The 25,202-nt window shown below is 56.9% G+C and overlaps 8 protein-coding genes across 8 annotated transcripts; 7 read left to right on the top strand and 1 right to left on the bottom strand.

The window, feature by feature from the left end:
* Positions 1-727: 727 nt before the first annotated feature.
* KRP23_11661 (uncharacterized protein) lies at positions 728-1,714 on the top strand (the record flags this gene model as incomplete). Its single annotated transcript, XM_067882229.1, has 1 exon — positions 728-1,714. The coding sequence occupies one exon, from the start codon at positions 728-730 to the stop codon at positions 1,712-1,714; it is 987 nt and encodes a 328-aa protein (XP_067740498.1).
* Positions 1,715-2,067: 353 nt separating this feature from the next.
* KRP23_11660 (Glucanase inhibitor protein 3) lies at positions 2,068-2,883 on the bottom strand (the record flags this gene model as incomplete). The annotated part of the gene is made up of 1 exon (XM_067882228.1): positions 2,068-2,883. One exon carries the CDS (start codon positions 2,881-2,883, stop codon positions 2,068-2,070), a length of 816 nt encoding a protein of 271 aa, XP_067740497.1.
* Positions 2,884-3,759: 876 nt separating this feature from the next.
* KRP23_11659 (Glucanase inhibitor protein 3) lies at positions 3,760-4,524 on the top strand (the record flags this gene model as incomplete). The annotated part of the gene is made up of 1 exon (XM_067882227.1): positions 3,760-4,524. One exon carries the CDS (start codon positions 3,760-3,762, stop codon positions 4,522-4,524), a length of 765 nt encoding a protein of 254 aa, XP_067740496.1.
* Positions 4,525-4,752: 228 nt separating this feature from the next.
* On the top strand, positions 4,753-7,713 carry KRP23_11658 (Protein ENHANCED DISEASE RESISTANCE 2; the record flags this gene model as incomplete). Its single annotated transcript, XM_067882226.1, has 1 exon — positions 4,753-7,713. The coding sequence occupies one exon, from the start codon at positions 4,753-4,755 to the stop codon at positions 7,711-7,713; it is 2,961 nt and encodes a 986-aa protein (XP_067740495.1).
* An 89-nt stretch (positions 7,714-7,802) lies between these two features.
* Positions 7,803-9,941, top strand: KRP23_11657 (uncharacterized protein; the record flags this gene model as incomplete). The annotated part of the gene is made up of 1 exon (XM_067882225.1): positions 7,803-9,941. One exon carries the CDS (start codon positions 7,803-7,805, stop codon positions 9,939-9,941), a length of 2,139 nt encoding a protein of 712 aa, XP_067740494.1.
* Positions 9,942-10,107: 166 nt separating this feature from the next.
* KRP23_11656 (Dynein heavy chain-like protein) lies at positions 10,108-14,205 on the top strand (the record flags this gene model as incomplete). The annotated part of the gene is made up of 1 exon (XM_067882224.1): positions 10,108-14,205. One exon carries the CDS (start codon positions 10,108-10,110, stop codon positions 14,203-14,205), a length of 4,098 nt encoding a protein of 1,365 aa, XP_067740493.1.
* A 111-nt stretch (positions 14,206-14,316) lies between these two features.
* Positions 14,317-16,656, top strand: KRP23_11655 (uncharacterized protein; the record flags this gene model as incomplete). Its single annotated transcript, XM_067882223.1, has 1 exon — positions 14,317-16,656. The coding sequence occupies one exon, from the start codon at positions 14,317-14,319 to the stop codon at positions 16,654-16,656; it is 2,340 nt and encodes a 779-aa protein (XP_067740492.1).
* Positions 16,657-24,073: 7,417 nt separating this feature from the next.
* KRP23_11654 (uncharacterized protein) lies at positions 24,074-24,652 on the top strand (the record flags this gene model as incomplete). The annotated part of the gene is made up of 3 exons (XM_067882222.1): positions 24,074-24,320; positions 24,384-24,506; positions 24,573-24,652. The coding sequence occupies 3 exons, from the start codon at positions 24,074-24,076 to the stop codon at positions 24,650-24,652; spliced, it is 450 nt and encodes a 149-aa protein (XP_067740491.1).
* Between the last annotated feature and the right edge of the window lie 550 nt (positions 24,653-25,202).

Here is a 25,202-nt window from a genome sequence, read left to right as displayed (position 1 = left end):
TAAGCCAAGGTCTTCAGCGCGGCCAACAAAATCGTTTGGTGGTTGGTGTCTGCTGTGTGCATCCGAAGTTATTGCCCCACGAAAAGCTTGTACATGTATAGAGTGTGCGGCTGCAGAGTAATGACGGCGACGATGGTGAATTACCGATACCCATCGAAGACGGACGATACCGCATTGTACCACTTTGAAGGGGAGTCGGTTTCCAATTACATTGGCCTCCTTGGCTCGTACCACAACTAAGGACATGCATCAAAATAATCTGCGACCGATGGCCGAGTACAATCTGATCTCGCCGCGGTGCTGGCCTGCGACTAACATGTAAAGCTACTGATGGCACCGCACGTCGCGTTTCAACTATCCGAGGTCTGGACGCCTTCGCGGAGATTCTCCCGAGAGGGTTTCGCAAAAAGGCTCCAGAAACGCACGGGTGTTTGGGCTCGCCAAGTCAAATCAGGTGCAAATCCCCTTACTAGAAGTAGCGGTACAAGCCCAAACTGCACAAGTTGGAGCTAAATTCTCTCTTCAGGCAGGTTCTGTATACGCGTTCATTATCCGGACAGTCGAGAATCACTATAGTGGGTCCAAGTCATTCCGGCAAAATGTGACAAAGATCACACGTCACTCTGGGAAAATACTTCAACACAAATCTGCGCAAACGGCCGGGCCCAACCACTTTCTCATTTGCAAAAGATCAAGCAGCGAGAGAAGGCATCGGTTAGTTATCTCCATGACCGACACATTGTCGGTGCCGCACCAGAACGGCGCCGCCGCCTCGCGCAAACCGCAGTTCGCGCTGGAGATCCCAAAGCAGAGCGTCGCGGCCTCGCCCGAGAGCGCTGAGCCCAAGAAGGGCATGCAGGAGACGCTCACGTGGCTCGAGAAGCAGCGCCAGTCTGTGCAGGCGCAGGACGGCAACCAGCGCCGCAAGCGCTCGTCCACGTTCGTGCGCTCCGTGCTGCGGCTACTCGGCGGGCCCAAGGACCACCACCCGCAGCAGGACAACAACGACGAGAGCCCCAAGCTGCCCGTGGGCTGGGGCCAGGAGGTGCTCAAGGCGGACTGGGCGCAAGTGGGTTTCCGCCTGCTGGACCAGCCCATCATGCAGGACATGACCCGCGTGCGCTGCTTCCTCGCCAAGGAGGAGTTGCTCAGCGCCTCGCCGCAGGGCATCATCGCGCTGGCCAAATGGCTACAGCGCTTCGACAGGCACGTACGGCACGTGGTGACGCTCAAGGAGTACTTGCTGGAGGAGCGCACGCTAATTGCAGGTGTGGGTCACAAGGTCACGACGCTGTACGACGCGTACGATGAGGCCCTGGCCGTGGCGCTGGAAAAGGTGCACGACGAGCGCCGCGACTTGAGCGAAGCGGTACTGCGGATGTTTGACGAGCTGGAGAAGATCCTGAGAGGGGAAGTGACGGCCGTCAAGCACCTGATCACACAGACGCTGACGGAGCAGGACGAGTACGACGCGCTGAGCACGCTGTTCAATCAGCTGACGTATGACGATGAGTGCGGCGTGATCGTGGCACACCTGCTCGGCTGGATGCGCAACAACATGAGCGAGGAAGACGTGCGCGTGTTCCTCGCGCTGTTCAACGCGGACGTGCAGGACAAGGTCGCGGGTGAGTGGATGCGCATGTATGCGTCGTACCTGCACTTGCTGGACGAGTTTTCCATCAACTACGACAGCTCGCTCTCGTATTTCACATGAGGCATCGACGACCTGCGGGCGGCTTCGACGCGCCATGACAACGGACCCAGCATAATTCGTGTTCTGCAGTTGCCACTGTCGGGTTCTGCTCGATGGACCAGCGGCAGGAGATACGTTAGATTGGGGTCGTCCGATGCCGCGTGCTTTTGCAGCGTATGATATTCTTACTTTAATTTTCCAACCGTATTATAAACTCAAAGTGCCAGATAGACCACTCGCGCATTGTACTGCGAGGCAGCAGCAGTGGCAAGCTACCGAGCGAGAGCATTGAGAAGTGCCACATAGCCAGAAGAAATCACTTTGAGTAATGAAAAGAGTTCTTTTGTACCATTAAGCTTGTTAGCGAACGACCCCTAGTCGAAGCACGAGGATTTCCTGATGGGGTCAATCCAACCCCGAGCGAACGAGATGCGGGAGTAGACCATGGGCAAGCTCTTCCCGCGACCGCACACTTCGCCGTCTCGCCAGTTGCGCCAGCTCACCACACCCACCACAACGTCATCAGCATCGTTGTCGGAGTACTCAATGAAAGCTGGGCCGCCAGAGTCGCCGTCGCAGTAGCCCTTGCTGATCTGGCCAGCCACGCAGATCATGGAGTCGTCAACGGAGATCTGACCGTCCGTCGCGCACTGCTCGTTGGTGATGAGCTTTGAGTCCACTCGCTGCAGCTCGTGACCGGCCAGGGCTGTCGTGCCCTCGGTCAGGCGGCCCGTTCCTACCGTCGTCACCACAGCGCCCGCCTTAAAGTCCGAGTCGTCCGCCTTCGCGAGCTTTGCGGGCTTGAACGTCGACGCGACCTCGAGCTCGAGGATGGCAAAGTCGTTGGAGAACCTCAGCGTCTCCGTGAAGTTGGGGTGATTCATCACCGACACGACCTTGATCTGCTCGCCATCGTCGGTGCCGTTGTTGTAGTGCGAGCCGATGGAGACCCAACGAATGTCGTACGAGATGCAGTGAGAGGCGGTGAGAACATGGGTGGCGCTGATGAGGGTTCCTCCGCAAAAGTTCTTCCCCTCGGGAGAATTCCTCATACCCGCGTAGTAGGTCTTCTTGCCCTTGGGGACGGTAGTTCCGCCTAGAATGAGCCGGCGCTCGACTGCCTCAGCAGAGGCTTCAGCGATGGCAACCAAAGCGGCAAACGCAACAACGAAAGCTGAAGTGATCTGCATCGCAACGGCAAAGTTTGGAGGCGCGGTGAGATGCAGTCAACGGATTCCGAAGTGATGCGATGTCCAGACGCAGCCATGCTGGCAGCACTGCGCCGAGCAAGGACAAGACCGCTGGAGAACCAGGCTTCTCATTGAGATGTGTTCATGTGTACGGTACAGGGTATTAATACCGTGCAATCTGGATGTTGACATTACAGATTGCTTATTGCAATTTTTAGTGAGCGGTAGTGCTTGTTGTTTCCGTCGGTGTTGTTGTCCATTGCGACGTCTTTCGCCTGAGGGTGGCGGCAATCCGAATGAAGTGCCAGCATAAGTGATATTAATACATGTATTATAATACAACTGCCATCACAATAATACGTTTAAATTTGAAAACACTTTTCGTAGGCAAATGACAGGGATGTACAATAGGCCACGAAATGGAAGTCTCAAGTCGAGAGTCTTGACGCAGCCTGCGTCCTGCGTCACGCAGAGCTTCTGCGCCTACCGAGACTAAAAGCCGGAGCGGCATCTGGATGACGAGAAAGGGAAACAAACTCAAGACACAGTCAACCTGAGCCGAACATCGGCGGCCTCTTCAACAAAGCGGAAGCTTTACCCGATTTGGCAGATCCCATTTCGGAGTCCGCACAACTTATGAACTGGTATTCGGTGCGACCAAAACGTGGCGAACTTGGCGATTGCAAATTTCCTCATTGATGGTCGGCTTGACGCAGCGCCTGTATGCGGTAGAAAGCTGAAAACTCACGAAACCAGAACCTAGCCTTTGAAAATGAACAGTAGTCGAGTCCATCTGGCATCCTTGTATTGGTGAGGCAGACGCTGCAACGCTATCCTCAGCCATTTGAGCATTTGCGTTGCTATCGGTAGATCAAGATGAAGTTCGTGTCCGCTCTCGTCGCCGCGCTGGCCTCGAGCTCCGTCAACGCCCAGGCGTCGTCGTCAAGTCTCTCTAGCGACCTCGTGACCGTCCCGGTCACGGAAATCCAGGCTGGCAAGCCGTACATCGCTGGCGTTCGATCAACCAAAGACGGCTCAAATTTCTGCGCGGGGGCTCTCATCAGCGCGTCCCACGTGTTAACTGCGGCGAGCTGCATCCCCAACAACATCCGCTGGGTCTCTCTCGGCTCCACGTCGTACACGGGCGCGGACGACGGCGAACAGATCAAGGTCGTGGCCTTCATGGTGCACCCGAACAACACAGTCTACCACAACGACTTTCTCATCCTCGAGCTGGAGAAGGAGACGACCTACAAGCCCGTGACCATGGACCCAGCCAAGTCGATCGTCAAGGACGGCATGAAGGGCGGCCGTATCGGCTGGAACGACACCCTGGCCGAAGCCGTGCAGTCCCGCTACCTGCAGAGCGTCGAGGTGCAGCTCGTGAGCAACAAAATATGCTCGAACGAACTCACGGTGGACGAGACCAACTTGTGCTCCCGTGGCGTGTCCGCCACCAAGTCGTGCATGGGCGACGAGGGAGGTGCCGTCGTCGTGCAGAAGAAGAAGCGCGACGTGCTAGTGGGGCTCGTGAGTGGCAACGAAGGCTGCGGCGAGGTCGGTGGCATGAGCGTCTACGCGCGCGTGTCCAGCGTCCGTCCCTGGATCGATTCGATCATCAAGGGTGTCTGCGTCGCCTAAACCAGTCTAGCCGCCAATAAATGAACCAAATTGCACTTGTGTAGCCATGTATCAAATCAACTGCAAAATGGTCCGGTGTGTCACTGCAAGTCCAAACGTGATGACGCCCTTCGCCACGTTGTAAGGATACCTGCATCAGATCATCTTCAGCCTTGGCACAAAATGCTCTTGTTTTCAGTATGGAGCCCAAATTCTGGGCACTTTTCAATCACTATCGCGACCCCCAGCATGGAGGTCGAGGACGAGCGGCCTGCGGGCATGATCCCGGACATTTTGCTGGACGGAGACCGGCTCAACATGCTGCTGGATATCGTGTGCGCCGACTACATGACGGCGTGCTACGCCAGCCGCGAGAACGGCAAGCGCGTGGTGCTCAAGGCGCTGGAGAAACTCTACATCAGTGTGCACACGACTGGGGCTGACACGCACGAGCTGCGGCCTGCACAGGACCCTCTGTTCCAGGAGCGGGCACGCAGATTCTACGAGGAACTCATGGCCGAGTTTCGCGCTCGGAAACGCGCTGCAGAGGTCGTAACAGACGCGCATACGCCCGCTTCCTGCTCCAGCAGCAGAGGACTCGACGACAGCGTCGTGCGGGAGGTCATGAAGCCCAGACTGCTGCAGATTGTCGAGGAAATGTGTCGCGAGCGCGACCGCCAGTTCGTGTTCTCTGCAGGCTCGGCGTCTTCAAGAGGTGCAGCTGCTGCAGATACAGGAGCTACTGAGGAGCTGCTGGAGGAGGTGCACCCCCCGACGACCGGCGAGATCAGGATGGAAGGCTGGCTGCGCAAAAAGGGGCAGCACGTCAACCTGTGGCGCGAACGGTACTTCATGATCCGCTCGACGCCCAACGGGACGCACTTCTTGTGCTACTTCCGGAAGAAAGGAGACAAGGAGCCGCGTGGATGGTACGTGCTGGGTCCTGGCACGACGGTAGACGAAGTGCGAGAGTCGCCGAGCAAGATCGAGACCAAGAAACTTTTCACGTTCCGGATCCGACACTTGAACCACGCGACCAATGACGAAGTCGAGGAAAGCGGCGTTGGAGCCGAGTTGACGCCCGGCACGACGCCAGGTCGTCTCGGCAGCGAGTTCCCGTCGTCTCCGTTGGACTCGACGGCAGTCTCTCATGACCCGGACTTTGACGCTAGGCCAAATGTGAAGCGCGCTTCCTCACGCAAGTTCCGAAATCGTGCGGCGGCGGCGGCCGCAGCAGCTACGGCAGCTACGGCAGTGGTGCTGACAGGTGGGCTGGCTGGTGTCGGGATCGGTGTGATGGGCATGAGCATGAGCGCCGCTGCTGGTGCCATGATTGCCCAAAGTCGCAGCAAGGGGCCTATTGCACTTGCTGCGGAGTCCCTAGAGACTGCTGTCTGGTGGCGCAACAGCATCCTAGAGTGCATCGCTCAGGCCGAGGAGCAGTGGAAGCGCTACCTCAACTGGTACATGGACCACGACCCCGACATGGAGGAGGCTAGCATTACGCCTCTGCCGGAAAGTAAGCTGCATGGTATCACGGCGCCAGCGAGTGGCAACGCTAGAATACGGTCTGCATCGCAGCAGTCGTATGGGAAATCTGGGTCAATTACCGGCGCTCTTCATGCAGGGAACCGACCGCGGTCCGGTTCGTTCGGATCGATGCCACGATCTATCGCAAAGAGCTTCCGTACGTCGGCCACGTTCTCACAGGAAACGTCTTGGAAATTGTACGAGTTTTCGAGTAAACTACGCGTGGATACCGAACGCCAAACCCACCAGAGCAGTCTCCGAACGTTTGCACCCCCACCAGCTCTGCGCACGAGCATGAAGGTGAACTCGTCGCCTCGAAAAGTGTTCGAGATGCTGATGAAGATAGACAGCCCGTTTTACTCTTCCAACCACGTCATCGAGGTCGCACGCGTACTGGAAGAGCATGCAGAAGACCACAGCGACGTGGTGTACTGGAAGCTCTTCCCGACGTATTTGTGGCCGGTATCCGTAAGCGCTCGCGAGCTGTGCATGCTACGCTACTGGCGCATGGAGCCCGATGGTTCGTACTTTATTTGCTTTCAGTCGACAACGCACACCGATTGCCCTCGCGACACGGGGGCGGTGCGTGCCAACATCATGGGCGGTGGCTTCATCATCTCGCCTCGCGTACAAGAGGACAGTGATAACCACTTCGAGGAGTGCTGGGTGACGTTGACGATCCAGATGAATCCGAATGGCTGGATTGACTCGAGGCTGGCACGCTCATGGTTCTATGTCCATGCCTACGGTGTCTTCTTCCTCGAAATGATCACGGCAATCTCGGCTTTTGAGGGACTGCAGACGTCACGACCAATGACTGCGTCTTCTGATCGTCGCCGAGTGAGCCTTGGTGGCAAGTCTCCAGTCCCGAGCCAGCAGATCGTCACCGAAAAAAAGTTCCCGATGCTCGAGAGATATCGCACCGATCTCACAGTGCTACACGGACTTCCGACCAAGTTCTGGAGTGAGCCGAGCGCTGGGGGCTTCATGGTTCGTGGTCCGCACTATTTATCCTCCAAGACGAAGGTGCCGTCCGCGCGGCAAGCTTGCCGGCTGGTGAACGTGGAGTTATACAAGTCTAACGAGGCGATTGAGCACATTGGCGTGTCCTCTTTCGTGGGGGATGGCTTCGACGCGACCAACGCGCCAAACCCAGCAGCCGAAGACCGCCCGTTCATCTTCATCATCAACTTCATGCTCCCTGGGCCGCCCCACCACTCGCTCGTGCTGTACTTCACACCAGAAGACCCAACTGAGCTCAAGAAGAACTCGGTGTTCGCCGACCTCTGCCACGAAGTTCTGCGCGGCCCCAACGACGAATTCCGGACGCAGCGCATCAAGCTCATTCCGCGCGTCGTGCAGGGTACGTGGCCGATTCGCGAGGGGGTCGGCACTACGCCGGCCATCCTGGGCACCAAGATCTACCAGAAGTACTACCAGGGCAAGAACTACTTGGAGGCGGACTACAACATCGGCAGCAGCACCGTGGCCACGGGCATCCTCAACCTGTTGCTAGGCTACGCTCGCGACCTCATCATCGACTTGGCCTTCGTGATCGAGGCGCAAAGCGTCATGGAGCTTCCGGAGCGCGTACTGGGCACAGTGCGTCTGGATTGCATTGACTTGCGCCACGCGGTGCCGTATACCACCAAAATGGGCATGGATAAGAAGAAGAAGTAAATGAAAAACAATAGGAAATGTCCAGCAGACTTGGTGATCCCCAGCAAATCTCATTGGCTGATAGACTAAATCTACCTGATACCTTGAGCATGGCAGCGATTGACGCCGCTCCCCCGGCTCGGTGGGCGTTCGTGTACCCTTGGTGTCGAGCACTGCGTGGCAAGTTGCATCTGGAAGGTCGTACAGCCGACAACTCGGCTCGCTGGGAGTATCACTGGGTGGCGGTGCGGCTGCCCCACTCGCCTGAAAAAGCGGGTGTGGCCGTTCTCCGACGGATTCGGGAAGCTCTGGACTTGCTCGCCCGAGTGGCGATCGTGGACAATGCAGCGTGGCGCGCGCTCCTGGTGCAGCAGTGTCGAGTTCCGAGGGATGAAGACGACCAACCTCTCGATTGCGACTTGGCTCCGCGGTTCCGCTTCGTCTTCAACGAGAAGTTCGTGGAGCCTGGCGCACTGTCGCCTGCTGCGGTGTGCAGGAGGTTTTTCGTGTCGACAAGTGCAGCACGAGCGAGTGAAGACTACCTGGAGGCTAGACGTGTGTTGGCAGAGGTGGAGACGTCGTTGGTGAGGACTGCTACAGTGGCGACGTCGATCCCGTACGAGCTGCAGTTCGAGCTGGTCACGCTGCCCGACGACGTATTGGAGACGCACCTGCGTGATCTCAACGCAATGCTTGGGATCCTTCAAGCGAACCGAGAAGCTGATGGCTTGCTTCCGCTAAAGATCGACTCGATTCGCTTGGATGTGGGAGGCGTGAGCATGTCCTGGTCACTGATGCAGAGGCTGACGACTCTGCTGAGCTCGGGGCTACCTTTCTCGTTGTTTGCGTTCTCGCTCAAGAAAGAGAGCTATGGGCGAACGCAAGAAAACGTTGGGCGCTTTCTACGTAACGTGGTGTGTGGCAAAGGACGAGGGGAGGGCTGTGCTACAGACGTTGTGCAAGGCGGGGTCGACACGCTCTCTGTCGGGTGCCATGACTGCGACGAGTGGCAATTTGCAGCTTTGTGCTCTGCAATAGGCTCTGCTTCCGCTGCGACGCACCTTCGCATGTATGGCGTCTTCCGCATCTCCGACACAGAGGAAGTGCGGCGATGGAAGTGGCAATGGCTGGCGTACGCGCTCTTCCGGACGTCGACAGAATCGTCCGTGGCGAGAGCGCTCGTCACAGCAGCTCAGCTGACTCGCCACGACACCTTGGCGATCGCTCAAGCTATCCACTCCAACTCACCGCCAACTACCGTATCGGAAGAGGTCGTTCCCGAGGAAAACACCCTCAACATTCGTGACTGGAGACGCGATAGCTGCGGACATCTCCTAGAAGGGACGGAGCTTGCCCTTGTCGACCCAGGAGGCGACGGAGAAGACAAGTCGTCTTCCATTCTGTTGGAATCTGGATCGTGGCTCCACATTGTAAACGACGACGGCGACCGTTTTGAGGTCGTGCTGCCAGGATTCGGTATCGCCCGAGTCGACAAGCTTCGTGTACGTCAAGTCGAACAACGCCAGCAACTTGCAGAAAGCAACTCAGCGTCTGGGCTCAAAGCTCTGACCCTCGCGCTCGGTCTCCACACTGGTAACGATGGAGGCCGAGTGCTGGCCGATTTCCTGCAACTCGTCGGAGCTCCGCTGCGGTCCCTAGCTCTCTACGCCGTCGGCTCGTATCCGATCAGCACGGCGTCCATCTGCCAAGCCTGTCCGCAGCTGACGGACCTGTTTCTCGAAGGCATCGAGCTGGCGGATCCCAGCGCCTTCTGCAGCGACGCCAGTGAGTCCAAACTCACGTGTCTCGGACTGGTGAACGTCTTCTCCAGCAACGACCACATCACGCAGCTAGCCGAAGCCATCGCGTCCCCCACAAGCCGCATCGCCTCTCACCTCTCGGAGCTCGGCATTTCGGGCTCCGAAGCGTCCTGCACCTTGGACGACGCCAATGTTCGGAGCTTCTTGTCGATGCTCCAGAAGAACCGCAAGCTCTCGTACCTGAGCCTCGGGATGAGTCCTGAGCTACAGATGAAGCACGACGAGGCGTTGCAGCAGCACCACGGCGAGCCATTGCCCGTTGTGCAGGACAAGCTCCCACTTGCCAGTAAAGTGGCCTTCCTGAGCGCAGTGCGAGGACGCAAGGCTGCAGATTGCGCAACTTTGCTGGACGACGGCGTGCTGAGCCTCGTGTTGGCCTTCGCGGCCACGTGCGCCACGCGCGCCGTCACGATCCACTACGACGACTAACATATAGAGGTCTCGAATGCCACAATCAAGCCACTTTCAACCGTGTCTGATTGTGAAAACGTGGCGTTGCAAATCAACCTCTCCAAGCGCATAAGTGAACTTGTCTTGCAACATAATACGGAGTCGCCGCAACGTTGTGCCGCAGTATCGATTCCGGACTCGGATCATGGCGACCCCCGGCGCGAATGACGTGGCGACCAACGTGGAGCTGCACGAGGAAGAGCAGACGGTTGCCGAGCAAGAGAAGACAATTGAAGAGCACGTGAAGGAGGAAGCCAACACGACAGTTGAAGACCAGGCTGCGGAGGTGGACGATTCCGTGGCAGCGACGCTGGGCAGCTCAGTGGACGGCGACAGCGTCAAGACGGAGGACTTTGCGGGCGAGGAGGCGTTCGAGGAGGAGAGCAGCAAGGTGGGCGAGGTGGATCTCGCGGCGCTTGCTGCGGAAGAGGACGAAGCTGCTGAAGAGGCGCCCCGTGAGGCTGGTAGAGAGGAGGCAGAGAGCAACGTGGAAGCTGCAGAGGAAGAAGCGACTTTGGACGTGAGCTCTGCCGTGTCAGAAATGGACTACTCGGTGGCCGCTACCTTGGGCAGCTCCGTTGACGCGGATAGCGTGTTCAGCCTCGACGATATGCGCGATTCGAGCAGCGACGTCGCCGAGACGACGGGAGGCAGCGAGTCAAACTTTAACACCGAAGAGAGCAATATCACAGCTCAAGGCGCTGAAAGTGGAGCGGGTGCTGTGTCTGCGGAGCCAACTGCCGTCGAAAGCGAGGAAGTTTCTACTGTAAGTGACGTCCAGGTTGACAAGGAAGAAACCACGACGGAGGAGACCACGCAAGAAGCGTTGACTGCAACAGTCGAGACGACGGAGACTCACGAATCGGTGCTTTCTGTCGCCGAGACGACCCTGAAAGGCAGTGAGGTGGAGATTTCGGACGAAGTTAGCATTGCTACCGTCGAAGAGCCCAAGGAAGCAGCACCTGCCAACCAAGACGGAGAAGCGGAGGAGCCGGAGCATGAAGCTGACGATGTCGCGCCGGAAACATCGGAGCAGACACCTAAAAAGAAGCTTCCGTCTTTGATCTCGCACTTTGCTGACAAGGTTACGGCGAAGACTGGAGCTCACCGCACCGACTCGGCGGCTAAGTTGGAACTGAATCCGCCCTCCCCAGTCAGAGAACTGGTCCACCACCTCGAAGTCCACGAAGAGAAGTCGCCACAAACGCACCGTACCCCGTCGGCTGCTAAACTGGATCTGAGTGGCGCGTCGCCCGTGAAGCATGCGGTGCACCACCTTGAAACTCACCACGAAGATGATGACCCCTTGGGAAACCTGAAGATACGAACGAAGCGCGAGTTTTTCTCGAAGGAGCGCAGTATCAGCGTGAGTGGGGAGAAGAAGAAATACAACGACCTCATGGCACAGCGCGCCAAGGATGAAGCTGAAGCTAAGGAGATGTTGAAATCCCCCGCGAAGAAGCAAAGCCCAGGCCCCAAGAAGAGCTCTGCCATGTCAAGCGTTCGGAACATGGCAAGTCGCTTTGAAAAGAAGGCCGAACAATCGCTGGACAACCTGTCGTTCCGCACGGTACGCAGCTTTTTCCCTACTGAAAAGAGTGTTCACGTTGGTGCGGAGAAACAAAAGTACGAGGCTGTAGAGAAAGAGAAGGAGAAGCAAGCGGCCAAGGAAGCTGAGGAAAAACTTGCTAAGCGCGTGGCTGCTGAGGAGGAACAGAAGTTGAAGGAAACGGGCACGAGTGACGACACGGCGACCGCATCGACGGAGACAACGGAACCTGCCACTGAGGGGTCTGTTGCGCAGGAAACAGCTTCGCTGCCTGACGTGCTAAGGACGCCTACCAAAGATGGAGCGGCGGCTACTGCGAAGCTTGCCCAGACACCCGAGCCATATCGTCGCCACACACTCGCTGACGCTGAGAGCCCAGGTGTACGGGGCATGGCCCAGCGTTTTGAAACGAAGCGCACGCAATCGGTTGTGACTCGAACGGTGGATACTTTCTTCGCGCCAGATGCGAGCGTCCGCGTGTCTGCTGAGAAGGAGAAGTACGAGGCCCTGGAGAAACAAGTCAAGACTGCCGCCCCCACAGTCCGAACGGTAGATACTTTCTTCGCGCCAGATGCGAGCGTCCGCGTGTCTGCTGAGAAGGAGAAGTACGAGGCCCTGGAGAAACAAGTCAAGACTGCCGCCCCCACAGTCCGAACGGTAGATACTTTCTTCGCGCCAGATGCGAGCGTCCGCGTGTCTGCTGAGAAGGAGAAGTACGAGGCCCTGGAGAAACAAGTCAAGACTGCCGCCCCCACAGTCCGAACGGTAGATACTTTCTTCGCAGCGGACGCGAGCGTCCGTGTGTCTGCTGAGAAGGAGAAGTACGAAGCCATGGAGAAACAAGTCCAAACTGCCGCCCCCACAGTCCGAACGGTAGATACTTTCTTTGCGCCAGATGCGAGCGTCCGTGTGTCTGCTGAGAAGGAGAAGTACGAAGCCATGGAAAAGCAAGTCCAGACTGCCGCTCCTGCTGTGCGAACTGTGGATACTTTCTTTGCGCCAGACGCGAGCGTCCGCGTGTCTGCTGAGAAGGAGAAGTACGAAGCCATGGAAAAGCAAGTCCAGACTGCCGCTCCTGCTGTGCGAACTGTGGATACTTTCTTCGCAGCAGACGCGAGCGTTCGTGTGTCTGCCGAAAAGGAGAAGTACGAGGCCCTAGAGAAGCAAATGCTGTCAGCCGCCCCTGCTGTGCGAACTGTGGATACCTTTTTCGTACCAGAAAGTGAAGTCAGCGTCCGCGTCGCTGCTGAGAAGTCAAAACTCGAGGCACTAGAGAAACAGAAGCAGAAGGAACTGGAGGCCCGAGAAGCGATCGAAAGGCAGAAGAGCGAGCGGGCAAAGATGGCTGCTGCCGCTCTCTTGGAGAAGACCGCGGTCGAGATGGAACAGAGCAACAAAGTGGAGGAGTCAGAAGAGGCGACCGAGGAGATCAAGTCTAACAAAGAAGTGTCGACTACTGAAGAGGAGAAAGAGCCTGAGAAAGCCAACGACATGCAAGAGATCAAGGAGGCTGTAGATGTCTTCACCAAGGAGGTGAAGGCTGCCGAAGAAGTGACGCCGACGACCGAAGCGGTTAAAGAGGTGGAAGACGTCAAGGTCGTTGAAGAAGTTACGGAGATTGAACAGGTCAAGGAGCTGAAGGAGACCGAAGTCGCCGAGGAGGCGAAGGCTTCCGAAGAAACGTTGACGGCTGAAGAGGTTCAAGAGACAGAGGAAGTCCAGACCTCTGAGGAACTCAAGGAGACCGAAGAGGTTATCACGGAGATGACGACTACGAAAGATGTCGAAAAGGCTGGAACAGAAGTGACGACGACTGAAGACGCCAAGCAAGTCAAGGCCATCGAGGCAGTAAAGGAGGCTGAGGAGGTGACAACTACCGAAGTGGTTGAAAACGCTGAGGTTCAAGTGGCGACGACCGAAAAGACTGAGGAAACGGAGGTTGTAGAGGAGGTTAAGGAGTCGGAAGTGGTGACAGTTGATGAGGTCAAGGGGCACGAGGAAGTTGAGGCTCGTGAAGAGGTTGTAGAGACCGACAAAGTCGAGGCCACGGAGGTAGATAGCGAGACGGAGGATGCTCAGGAGCCGCAGGAGGTCACGATCACCGAGGAGGTGAAGGAGACTGTCGAGATCAAGGGAGACGAGGAAGTGACGACGACCGAGACGGTGAAGGTGGTCGAGGAAGTGACGACGACTGAAGAGGCAGCGGTAGGTGAGGAGGTCAAGGTTAGCGACGCAGCTAGCGTGACCGAAGTAGTGAAGGAGACAGAGCAGGTGACGACAACCGAGGAGGTGACGGAGACCGACGTGGTGCAGGTCGTCGAGGAGGTCAAAGTCGTCGAGAAGACCCAAGTCGTCGAGGAGGAGAACACGACCGCAGTCATTGAGCAGAACGACACGGCCATCATGGAGGAGAGCGTCCCCGTGAGCGTCCGTGAAGTGACGTTCGCCGACATCGTGTCGACCATCCAGCACGCGCAGTGGCTGTCGCTGCCTGCCAGTGCCAGCCCCGCGCTCGCTCGTCTGCACACGGTACTGAGCGAGCACGACCCGCTGACGGCCTTCGCCCTGTACCCGAGCGGTCCTCCGTCCCCCTCGTCACAAGACGGAGCGGCCGAGGAGGACCTTCCGTTGCCCCACATCCCAACGTCGGAGCCCCCTGCGCCAACGGATTCGGCCCCGGAGCGCCAAGCGTGAGCGGCGCCAAGCGGCCCCAAGCAGACCATTAGTAGCGCGCATCCTCTTGATTCTCGGAATACAAAGCGGATTTGGACCTTGCAAATCAGAGATACCCCACCATTATTCGAAATGCAGGCCTCCTTGGGCGACAAATACGCCTTCCTCGAGCCGTGGTGCGCGGTTCTACGGGGCCGATTGACGTCGGAAGGCCGGTTCTCGGACCACTCGGCACTGGGGGAGTACTGGTATGTAGCGGTTCGCCCTCCCCCATCGCTCATGGCGATTCTGAATCGGGAAGCGAGCGACGTCCGCGTGCTGCGAGAGGCGCTGGAGCTGCTGAGCCTCGTGGCGATTGTCGACAACGAAGCGTGGAAGTTCCTGCTGCTGCAATGCTGCGACTTGGCACTGGACGACGACGACACTTTGGACGGCGTGTTCGAGCCGCGGTTCCTGCTGCGGTTCGACGCCGAGCACTTGCGCTACAGTGCGGTACTGCCGTCTGCAACCATGCGGCAGTTCTTCCTGCCTCGACCCGCTTTGCACCGCAACAATACCGCAGAAGATGGCACCCGCACGAGCGCAGGGTTCCAAGACGCACTGTTCACCATCCTGGCCTTCCATCGAGCCGCTGGAGGCCGACAAGAGACCGTCGACAGGTGGAGGAAGATCCCGTACGCTCTGCAGTTCACCGACTTTTGGCACTTGGGACAACCCGTTCTTTCGGCTCATTTGAGGGCGCTACTGGTCACGCTGGACGACATTCGCCGGCACAACGAGTGGCTGGCTGGAGAAAGAGAAGCTCAACGTCGAGCGTTGACGCTTGATGAAGACGGGAACGAGTCACTCGGACCCCTGGCCTACAGTGAAGACGACGGCGCGGCGGACGGACATTATTTCGCGTACGAGTTGGAGTCGGTGCAGATGTGTCTTGGAACGATCCAAGTCTCGCGTGATCTGCCCAACGTGTTTCTGACGACGCTGAGCATGCCCAGCTTGGCCATCTCGGAGCTGCAGCTGTCGCTGGAGCAGGACCCCCAGACGGGATACTTTCGACCAGGTGAAGTGCACCCGCGGGCTCTTGCGGCGCATTATCGCTGTGGGATGCTGTTCAACACGATTTTCTGTGGCCGCTCGATCACGACGCGTCCGAATGATCAACCTCGGACTGTTCGACGCTCCTCGATCGAGTCTGTGGTCATTCCACTGTTTGGAATGGACGACCAAACCTTCTCCGGACTGTGTTCATCACTGGCTGAGGCGACTGAGGTCCGTAAACTGACGATCAATGGCGTCTTTCGTCCTCTTACACCGGCTCAGCGTACTTGGCGCTGGCAGTGGCTCACGTACGCGCTATTCAGCGATGCATCGCGATCATCTATTGAAGAGATTAACCTGATGGGCGTCCAGCTAAGTAACACTGACGTGGATGCCATTGCTCAAGTGCTTGCTGCAAACGTGCCAGAACCCGGCCAAGCCACCGACGCTGCGGAAGCTGCCTATGCTGAAGCAGGAAACACCGTCGAGTACGTCTACATTCCTAAAGGCACGTCTGTGCGAAATAAGGAGTCAATTGCAAGCCCCAATGACAGCACCTCGCTGGAAACGGTGGATGACTTCATGTTCCGCCTACTTCAGCACGATGATAACAGTGACTGGGTCAACGTGCTGGTACCTGGACGTGGTAACGGAGTCGTTGCGAGGAATCATGTTCGCAGAGTTGCGGGAGATGACCTCGCTGCGCTATCACGACCGCGTCGCGCTGTTAATGGCATAACATCTCTTTCTCTATCGATTGATAACAATGCAGAGCAGGAAATGCCGGTACTGGTTCGCTTGCTGGGACTTGTTGGGAGGTCGCTGCAGAGACTTTCAATCGAGACGACCGGATCTGCTGCTTTGGACGTTCAGGCGATTCTGAAGGCAAGCCCAAAGCTCGACCAGCTTTTCCTGGACAGTGTTCAACTTGATTTGGCTGCCTTTATGCTCCAGATGGAGAACGGCAGTGCGAAGATCCGCTGCTTTGGACTCGCGTACTACAATGCACCCGCAGAAGTCATCACTCGTTTCGCCAAGAAGCTAGCGGACCCGCACAGTGCGCTCGCTAACGGAATTCGCGAGCTGTGCTTGGGTGCTGATAACGAAGAGTTCCCAATGACAGATGAGAGCGTGCAGGCATTCCTGGGTGTCCTCAAGACTAACGACAAGCTCGTGTACCTCGACTTACTCGTATTGCCAGCGCTGTTCGACAGATACGCTGCTGCTTTTCGCCAACATCACCAGGAATTGCTCAGTGTTGAGAAAGACAAGTTGCCGCTTCGTTGTCGTCTCGCATTCCTCAGCGTCGTCCGCGGTCACAGCACACCTGTGAGTGACACTTTGCTTCATCTCGACAACAACCTGCTCCAGATCATATTTTCCTTCGCCGCTGTCTCAGCGAAGCGCACGGTTTGTATTCGATGTGATCACTGAACAGGGTCTCGCGAAGAGAAGACCGCGATTGTTTATGAGAGCTGCTATCATCGTTCGCACATCCTGAATGAGCGCAGCTACAGCATTTATATAAGTTGACCAACAAGAAAAGTGACTTCATTGGGAGGGCAGCACTAGCTGACTGGGTTCTTCGTTATTAAACGGGATCACCAGCGATTGATTAGCTTGACAGTTCGACAATGACAACGGACTTACCAAGGCTGGAAATCTGCGCTTTGATGTACGAATCCACAAACGACACATACAGAATGTAGTGTTCGACTGCGCTACGATCGTCAGAGTTGGCAAGGGCCAATTGAGTGTAGTACAGAAGAGCAACGGGCAGCGTCGATGAAGTTCAAGTCCTTGTTCGTGCGGAAGCCGGGTGACACAGCACTTACTACTCACCAATCGGAACCAGGCAGAGCTCGACCGAACAACTCGGATGGTGAGTGATCCGCCGGAATACATCCGCACACACCTGCCGGCTGCATCTGCGGAAGGCCCACCGGCTGGGCTCAGGAGGAGATCGGCAGGTTGAAGACCGCCTCGTGGGTTCGGTACTTCAACCTTGTTTCGTAAGCTAGCTGTGAGTAGTTTTACAGGCAGACTCACAGGCTAAGATTCAATTCAGTTTCGAATTTGCTCTCCGAGGAGCAGTCCGTTGTGGACACGGATCAAAGTTAACTTTAGTACCCAGTACTACACGGTTTCAAGCTCCGCGCAAGGGATTTGTGCGTAAATCAAGATGAGTGACAAGGAGGACTCAAGCGTCGAAGAGCTCGCGGCACGTGCCACCGCTACGGAGCTGTCTAGCGCCGGGTCACCCTCGCCGCCGCCGCCGTCGCGACCGCGGCGATCTCCGGAGCTGCAGCTGCAGCTGCCGAACCCCTTCGAAGCAAGGCAAGAAGACGAGTCGATGCCGACGGCAAGCCCTGAGCGGAATGCGGGAGGTCTGTCGCACGGAGAAGAGGAGCAAGAACGTTCTGTTCCTCAGCCCGTGGCTGCTGCGCCAGCGCTGCCGCAGCCGCCAAGGTTTGCGGGCCGGACCATGCAGGACCGGCGCGTTTTCATGCGTGAGTACGAAACGTACATGATCGCAATCAATGCCCTCCAAACGCAGTGGAATGGTGCATTTGCTATGCCGGTCGGGGCATGTATCGAGTCCAGGACCAAGCGCATGATCGCGCGCTACGAGTTCAACCTGCCTCCGAACATGATCTCGGAGCAACAATGGATCGACTATTTTAAGCAGGCGCTATCCCCGTCGCACATTGACTATGCGACTGTAGATAAGGCGATGAAGAAGCTGCGGATGGAGACCCGCTGGCCAGAGCCAGAAAGTCGAATGATGAACTTACAAGCTGATATGGAAGCCATCCTGGATGAGTTCAACCTGACGGACGTTGCCTTCGCGCACGAACAGCGGCGCCTCGTCAAGTACCTCGCGGATGCACTTGCCCCACCTAGCTTCAAGGCTGTCATAGCAACCAAGCTCACGCTGCGCGAGAATAAGAACTTCGAGAACGAGGTCGTCCCTTTCTGCTCGTGGGTGACTAAACTCATGAAAGAGTTTATGACATGGGAGCACGCCGCGCAAGCTGCCGCTGGTCACGTGAGCAGTAGCCAGCAACAAGGCGGCCGTCGAGGAAACAACGGTGGCCGTGGTGGCGAGGGTGCTCGTGGCGCTAATGGTGGACGCGGCGTCTCTACCGGTGTTAGCAACAGCGGTCGGAACAACGGCGCTGGTAGCCCGCCAACTCGAAGTGGACGTGGCGGTGGGTCGGCGCAAGGGACGGCCTCAGCTAGCGTAGTGCGGGCCTCCACCGGAGCCGACACGAGAACCGAGCGAGGCGCTTGTCTCAAGTGCCAAGCCACGGACCACCAGGTTCGAGAGTGCCCTCGCTGTAAACCGGGAGAAGCTCCCCAACTGCTGCGAGCAATGAGGGAGCAGCGAAACGCTTCGCGACCAGCAAGCATGCGAAAGTTCGACGTGACACTATCGGGTGCTGAACTGGACGACGACCAAGGAACAGTAGCGGCCGCTGTCGACGGCGTCCCAGTCAAGGCGCTCCTTCTCGACACTGGCGCTGACACCTCACTGGTAACCCAAAGCGTCCTCGAAGCTCTTGGCCAGGCCGGGAGGAGTGTGCAGGTCAATCGCGTTGATGGGGTTAAGCTAAGTCCTGTTGGTGGGCGGGCCGTGGACGTGTCCCGCGTTGCTACGTTCAAGGAGGTCGTCCTCACCACCTCTGCCGGACCGTTGATGCTACGTAGCCTTGCCTGCTATGTTAAAGAGGAGAGCCTCTCCCTGGACCTGACTGTAGGAAGGCCTATCATGAAGATCCTCGGCTACTCAACCGATAAGCTACTGGTGGGCGCGCGCAGCAATAAGCCGGAATGGGAGCTTGGCGGCTCCACTCGCGAAGAGAAGGCCGAACCGTCGCAGCTGCAGAAAATGTGCCGGCTGCAGGTTGAGGCACGGGAAGGCACGGCAGCCAATGATGCTGAGGATGATGGCGACCGCCATGAGACAAGGACGGCGCTTCCCACCATGCGACCAACAAACATGGCTGAGGTCATTCTCTATCTGGAGGCGAAGGCACGAGTGGCCGAAGAGCTGGGGCTGACACTCGATGGAACAGCGAAGCTGCGCGGCATACTACATGCCCGCGCAGATAACTTCCGCGTGGAGTTTGGCCATGCCCCACCTGTGCGCGTTGCACCAATGAAGGTTCGGCTGAGGGAAGGTGCTGCTCCGGTACGGTCGCAGCTGAGACGCTATTCGCCCAATGACCGTGCATTCCTCGACAGGCACACAGCCTCCCTGCTCAAGTATGGACTTATCTACAAGAATCATCGCAGCCGCTGGGCGTCGGCTCCGCGGATCGTGAGGAAGAAGGAACAAAATGTGGACCCTACGGCAGATCCACGGATGACGATCGACACCCGCAGTGTCAATGAGCGCACGGAACCAATGCCGTGGCCTATGCCCGTGCAAGAAGTCGTACTTGGTGAGCTCGAGGGAGCCAAAGTGTTCTTTGTGCTGGACTGGTTCAGGGGCTACTGGCAACTGCCCCTGCACCCCGACTCTCAAGAGCTGTACTCGTTTGTTACGCATCGCGGGATCTACACACCGACGCGGGTGCCCATGGGAGCGACGGATGCGGTGGCCTATTGCCAAGGTATCGTTGAAGAAATTTTTGGTGATCTCCTCGGCGTTTCGGTACTCGCCTGGCTGGACGACATTCTGGGTTTCGCTGAAGATGACGATGCCCTCTTGGATGTGCTGGACACGGTGCTCGAGCGCTGCGAGAAGTTTGGCTTAAAGCTTCATGCAAAGAAATGCCAGTTCTTCTCCAGAGAGATCAAGTGGTCCGGCAGGATGATCTCGGGTGACGGTGTAAGACACTGCCCGGACAGAATCCAAGGATAGGTCGACATGCAGCTGCCAACGACAGCTGGGGAGCTGCAGCAGTTCCTGTGCGCGGTGAACTGGATGCGACAGAGCATTCCCGAATTCACCCGCATCACGGCCAAGCTCTACGACGCACTGGAACGCGCCGCGCAGCACGCCGGCTCAAGGAAGAAGCTCAAACTGTCAAGAGTCCGGCTAGAAGAGATCGGATGGGGCGAGGCCGAAATTAGCAGTTTGGAGGCAATTCGGGGTTGTTTGCTCCGAATGGTGCCCTTGGCGCACCCAAAGGCGACGGCGGAGCTGGCACTCTATACCGACGCAAGCCAAGTCCACTGGGGTGCAATTCTGACGCAGCTCGAACCAGGTGAGCTGGCGCTCCTGCTGGCAGAACAGAAGCACCAGCCGTTGGCGTTCCTGAGCGGCCGTTTCGCCGGTGCGGCGAGCCGGTGGCCGACTATTGAGAAGGAAGCGTTCGCGATTGTGGAAGCTACGCGTCGGTTGGACTATCTTCTATTGCGCCCAGAAGGATTTCGACTGCATACGGACCATCGCAATCTGGTCTATATGTTTGACCCTTACGCGACGGACGGGGCCATGGCCCGCTACCGGGCGGACAAGCTCCAGCGCTGGGCGATGTCCCTAATGGCGTTCAAGTACGTGATTGAACACGTGCCCGGTGACGCCAACGCCTGGGGAGACCTACTAAGTCGCTGGGGTGCTGGAACGCCCCTTCCGACTGAACAAGTGGCTCTACGCGCCGCGCGGCTGGCGGTGGTTGAGCGTGTCTCGCCGTTAGAAGAAGCGGACTTTGTATGGCCGACCGCGAACGAAATTGGCGCGCTACAGCAGCAGACCCAAGATGACGGCGAGGATCTGGACGGCGCCGTGTGGAATGCAGAACGCCAGTTGATGATGATTGACGAGGCGCGGGTGTGGATCCCCGCGGGTACTGTCGAACTTCAGCAGCGTCTTTGCGTTATTGCCCACGCCGGAGCCAGTGGCCATCGGGGTGCCCAAACGACGATCAGAGCGCTGGGCGCTTTATTTTACTGGCGAACGTTGGAGGCCGACGTATCGACGTTTGTGGTTGAGTGCCGGCATTGTATGACGACTGCGGGAGGTCGTATTCCGCGTCCGTATGGCAAGACACTGAAAGCGACCAAGCCCAACGAGCTGCTGCATTTTGACTTCTTAACTATGGTCGAGGGTGACGGCGATGCTAAGTACGTCCTCGTGCTCAAGGACGACATGAGTGGGTACGTCGAGCTGATTGCGTGCGCCCACGCCGGCGCCGACCAGGCGTATCATGGTCTCATGGACTGGTTCAAGAGATTTGGGGTCGTCCTCCTGTGGGTGTCGGACCAAGGGGCCCATTTTAAAAACGAGGTCGTCAACAAGCTGCAGCGGGCGCTCGGCGCGCACCACCACTTTACGACGGCGTACACCCCATGGGCTAATGGCACTGTTGAAGTCGTCAACCGCGAGATCCTAAAGAGCATCAAAGTATTGCTAAGCGAGCGGCGTCTCCATGTCAGAGACTGGCCAGCTATTCTGCCCGTCGTGCAGGCGGCGTTGAACGCGATACCGGCAGACCGGCTAGGAGGCAAGACGCCCCTAACTGCATTCAAGGCTCTACCTGGTGGAGCCCAGCTCCACAGCATCCTGCATCCACGCGAGCCTGTGGACGCGTCCATCGAGTGGGTTGACTGCGAGGTGCAACGCCACTTACGGGATGTTCGGGTGGCGCTCGATGCTATGCACACCGAAATGGTCAACGCAAGCGAGCGGCGTCGCCGCGCCGCCAGAGAGCGCCACGACCGGCGCCAGGGTGTTCGCCTGCAAAAGTTCAGCGAGGGGGATTTCGTGTTGGCCGCGACGGCAACCGGACGCAGCGGCCACAAGCTCGCGCTGGTCTGGCGCGGACCAAAGCGCATTGTGCGCGTGTTGAACGACTACACATTCGACGTCCAGGACATCATTGCCCCGTTTGCCATCTCTATTCGCCATGCTTCCCGTTTGCAACTCTGTCGGGATGCGGCACGCGGACGTGTTGAAGAGCTGCAGGAGCAGGCCATCTACGGGGAAGGCGGCCATCTTGTCGAAGCTCTTCGCCAGTGCCGCCTAAGTCCAGCGACGCACCGCTGGGAAGTCGAGGTCAAATGGTCTGGCCTTGACGAGATTGAAGCATCATGGGAGCCCGCGGAGACGATCAAGGAAGTTGTCCCGGCCCTTTTTGACGACTTTGTGATTGCTCAACCCGACGACCAGGCTCGCACCGCGATGACCCATGCGTTCCGGTCCCCGACCCCCGTGCCTTCGGTCCGCCCACCCCGTCTCCCACGCTCACGTCACGGACGCGCGTCTCGCCGCGTGACGAACGCGTAGTGCACGTCTACCGGGGGCTACACTCTGTCGGGAGGGGGAAGTGATCCGCCAGGATACATCCGCACACACCTGCCGGCTGCATCTGCGGAAGGCCCACCGGCTGGGCTCAGGAGGAGATCGGCAGGTTGAAGACCGCCTCGTGGGTTCGGTACTTCAACCTTGTTTCGTAAGCTAGCTGTGAGTAGTTTTACAGGCAGACTCACAGGCTAAGATTCAATTCAGTTTCGAATTTGCTCTCCGAGGAGCAGTCCGTTGTGGACACGGATCAGTGAGCACAACTGCGTGGGTGACGCTGAATGGGTAAGTAGCTGCTCACGCACTCGACGTCACCCGAGCTCCTGGGTTGTTGTTTGCATGTTGTTTTCTCTCTTCGTAGGACAGAAAAGCTAGGGATAGCTGAGCGAGTTCGATCTCCGCTTCAATTCAATTCATTCTGCATTTTCCGTTTCCGGGACACTACACAGAAACCCACACTTCTGAAGACGAACACCCTTATTTTGACGAAAATCGATGAGCATTTTTATCTAGAGCTTCCAGTTAGGCTCCCATAGTACTTCCCCCCAGCTGTAAATCGGTTTTAATGGCCGATAGAATCATCACCATTCACAAGCAACCCTCAAAACCAAAGGATGCTCGAGCCACGAATCACCAGACCAATATATCCTTTGCCACTCCCCGTGTACCATTCTGGGGTAACCAGCACATCTCGAGGCAAGCATAAAGTTGTGGCGCCGTATAACTCCATTTGAATTTGGTGTTCCCGAGCAATGCTCGAAGGCTTGGAGCAAACAATGTAATTGTAGAGTAGATCACACATGGCCGTTTTTCCTGACAAAGGCGGAGCGCGGATGAATATCACCGGAAAATACGCGCCATTCCCGGTAGATTCGCTTGTTTTTCTAACAAAGCCGTTATCAAAATTTCAGAGCTTCTTCGGGCACAAATTTTCTTCCCTATGTGTCACAGACGAAAGCTAAAAAAAAACTCCAAACAAAAATAATTGCTTGAAATAAAAAAATTAAAAATATTGGAGCGAAGTCCCCCAATAATCGTGTCTCTGATTTAACCCCCCCAACGAGAGGGCCTGTATCAGACACGATTCTTCAAAATGCTTATCCTGTATCAGACACGTTAAGGATTTTATACTTGGAGTTTGTAAGGGAGCATACAAAGTTGACGTCAAGGCGGGTTAGGTATGTATCCATTCCCTCTCAGCTCATCTACCATAGCCGTGCGACGACTCAGCCTCAGTATTTTGAGAAAATTAGCTTCCAGAGGTAAATGGAGTAGCCACACACCAACCTATACAAAACCGCAGGTCATTTCCCACGCCACTCATTTCCAGCTCACTCTAGAATCCTCCCCCCTCGCCGCACGGATGTCGGGATTTCAAGCGCGCTGGCGTGAACTTCGCAAAGATGGCTGGACGTGGAAGCGGTCTGAGGGCCTGTCAAACGACATGATCTACATCAAGCCAGGGAAGACCAAGAAGGACGTTCGGGGCGTAGACGTCTTTGTGGGCGAGAAGGAGATCATGGAGTACTTAGACAATGTCGACTTAGGTATGTTTGTATGTAGGGGATTCGAGCGGCTGATGTGGCACTAACAGAAGAAATGATGACAGCGGAGCTCGCGAGGAAGCAAGCCGAAGGTGGAGCCGCTTCGACCACGACGTTAGGCGGCCAGGACGACCTGAATACTGGCCGTAAGGTGACTATCGTGTGTCAGACACGACATGGTTCAAATGCTAACGTGTCTGATGCAGGTACTGATGATCTCCCAAGTCACAACAGCGTATCGGAGGCTGGTGCCAGTGACGTTGTGCCTTCAGCAAGCGTATCGACTGCTCCAGATGATGAAGGTGAGCCGAGCTAGTATCGTGTCTTCTCATGCTTGTTACCTGACTCTATCGTGTATGATACAGTCAACCAAGGCATCAATAGACCCAGATCTCGCAGCAGCCCTCTCATCGCGACCTCCACGCACATCGACGACAGAGACAACAGCTCCGCTGAAGCGGATGAAGAAGATGACGAGAGCATGCCAGGTACGCTGTTCGAGTCCTGCTTGACTGAACGTTGTACTCAGGAACGTATTGATGTTGACATTACAGCTCCCCGTCCTCTTCAGCGGCGATTGCGCAGCGAGTTCGAACATTTTCTTTCCTCGGACAGCGAACCTGACATCCCTTAATGCTCAGATGCTGAGGGTAATAGTTCGAGACGATGTGAAGATGAAGAAACGAAAGACGACTCAAACCAGCTAAGTCCGCTCGATGGTATGCTTACGTTGTATTTCCATGTTATCGATACATGTTATTGATGCTATCGTGTACTTGGTTTCTGCAGATGACCCCAACATCATCTCACCTGAAGATCAATTGGACAACTATACTGCGTTGGACTCGGATGGAGATAACGAAGGCGACTCCGTCTACGACGATGATGATGACCTCGGTCCCGAGGAGCCCGATCCAGTCGATGAAGATGCTCTTTACTCTCCAGACCTTCACTATGAGCCGTCACTTCTTCAAAGAGTTGGCGGAGTTGCCGCCATCTCTCGTGGATCTGTGGACGCACATGTTCTAACGGACATCAAGTTCAATGGATGGATCGGGCCAGAGAAGGAGACGCCGCTTCCCTTCATGGACGAACCTTACCAGGAGCGACCAGCCAACTGGATGAGCGTAGACTATCCTAACATCTTCACTGGAGAAGGCGGACCAACACTAGAAGAGATGAAA

Source organism: Phytophthora ramorum, assembly GCF_020800215.1.
Source record: "Phytophthora ramorum isolate Pr-102 chromosome Unknown Phyram_PR-102_s0012, whole genome shotgun sequence".
Taxonomy (NCBI): Eukaryota; Oomycota; class Peronosporomycetes; order Peronosporales; family Peronosporaceae; genus Phytophthora; species Phytophthora ramorum.
Note: the sequence above shows the minus strand (reverse complement) of the source record. Positions and strands in the feature narration are given on the sequence as shown.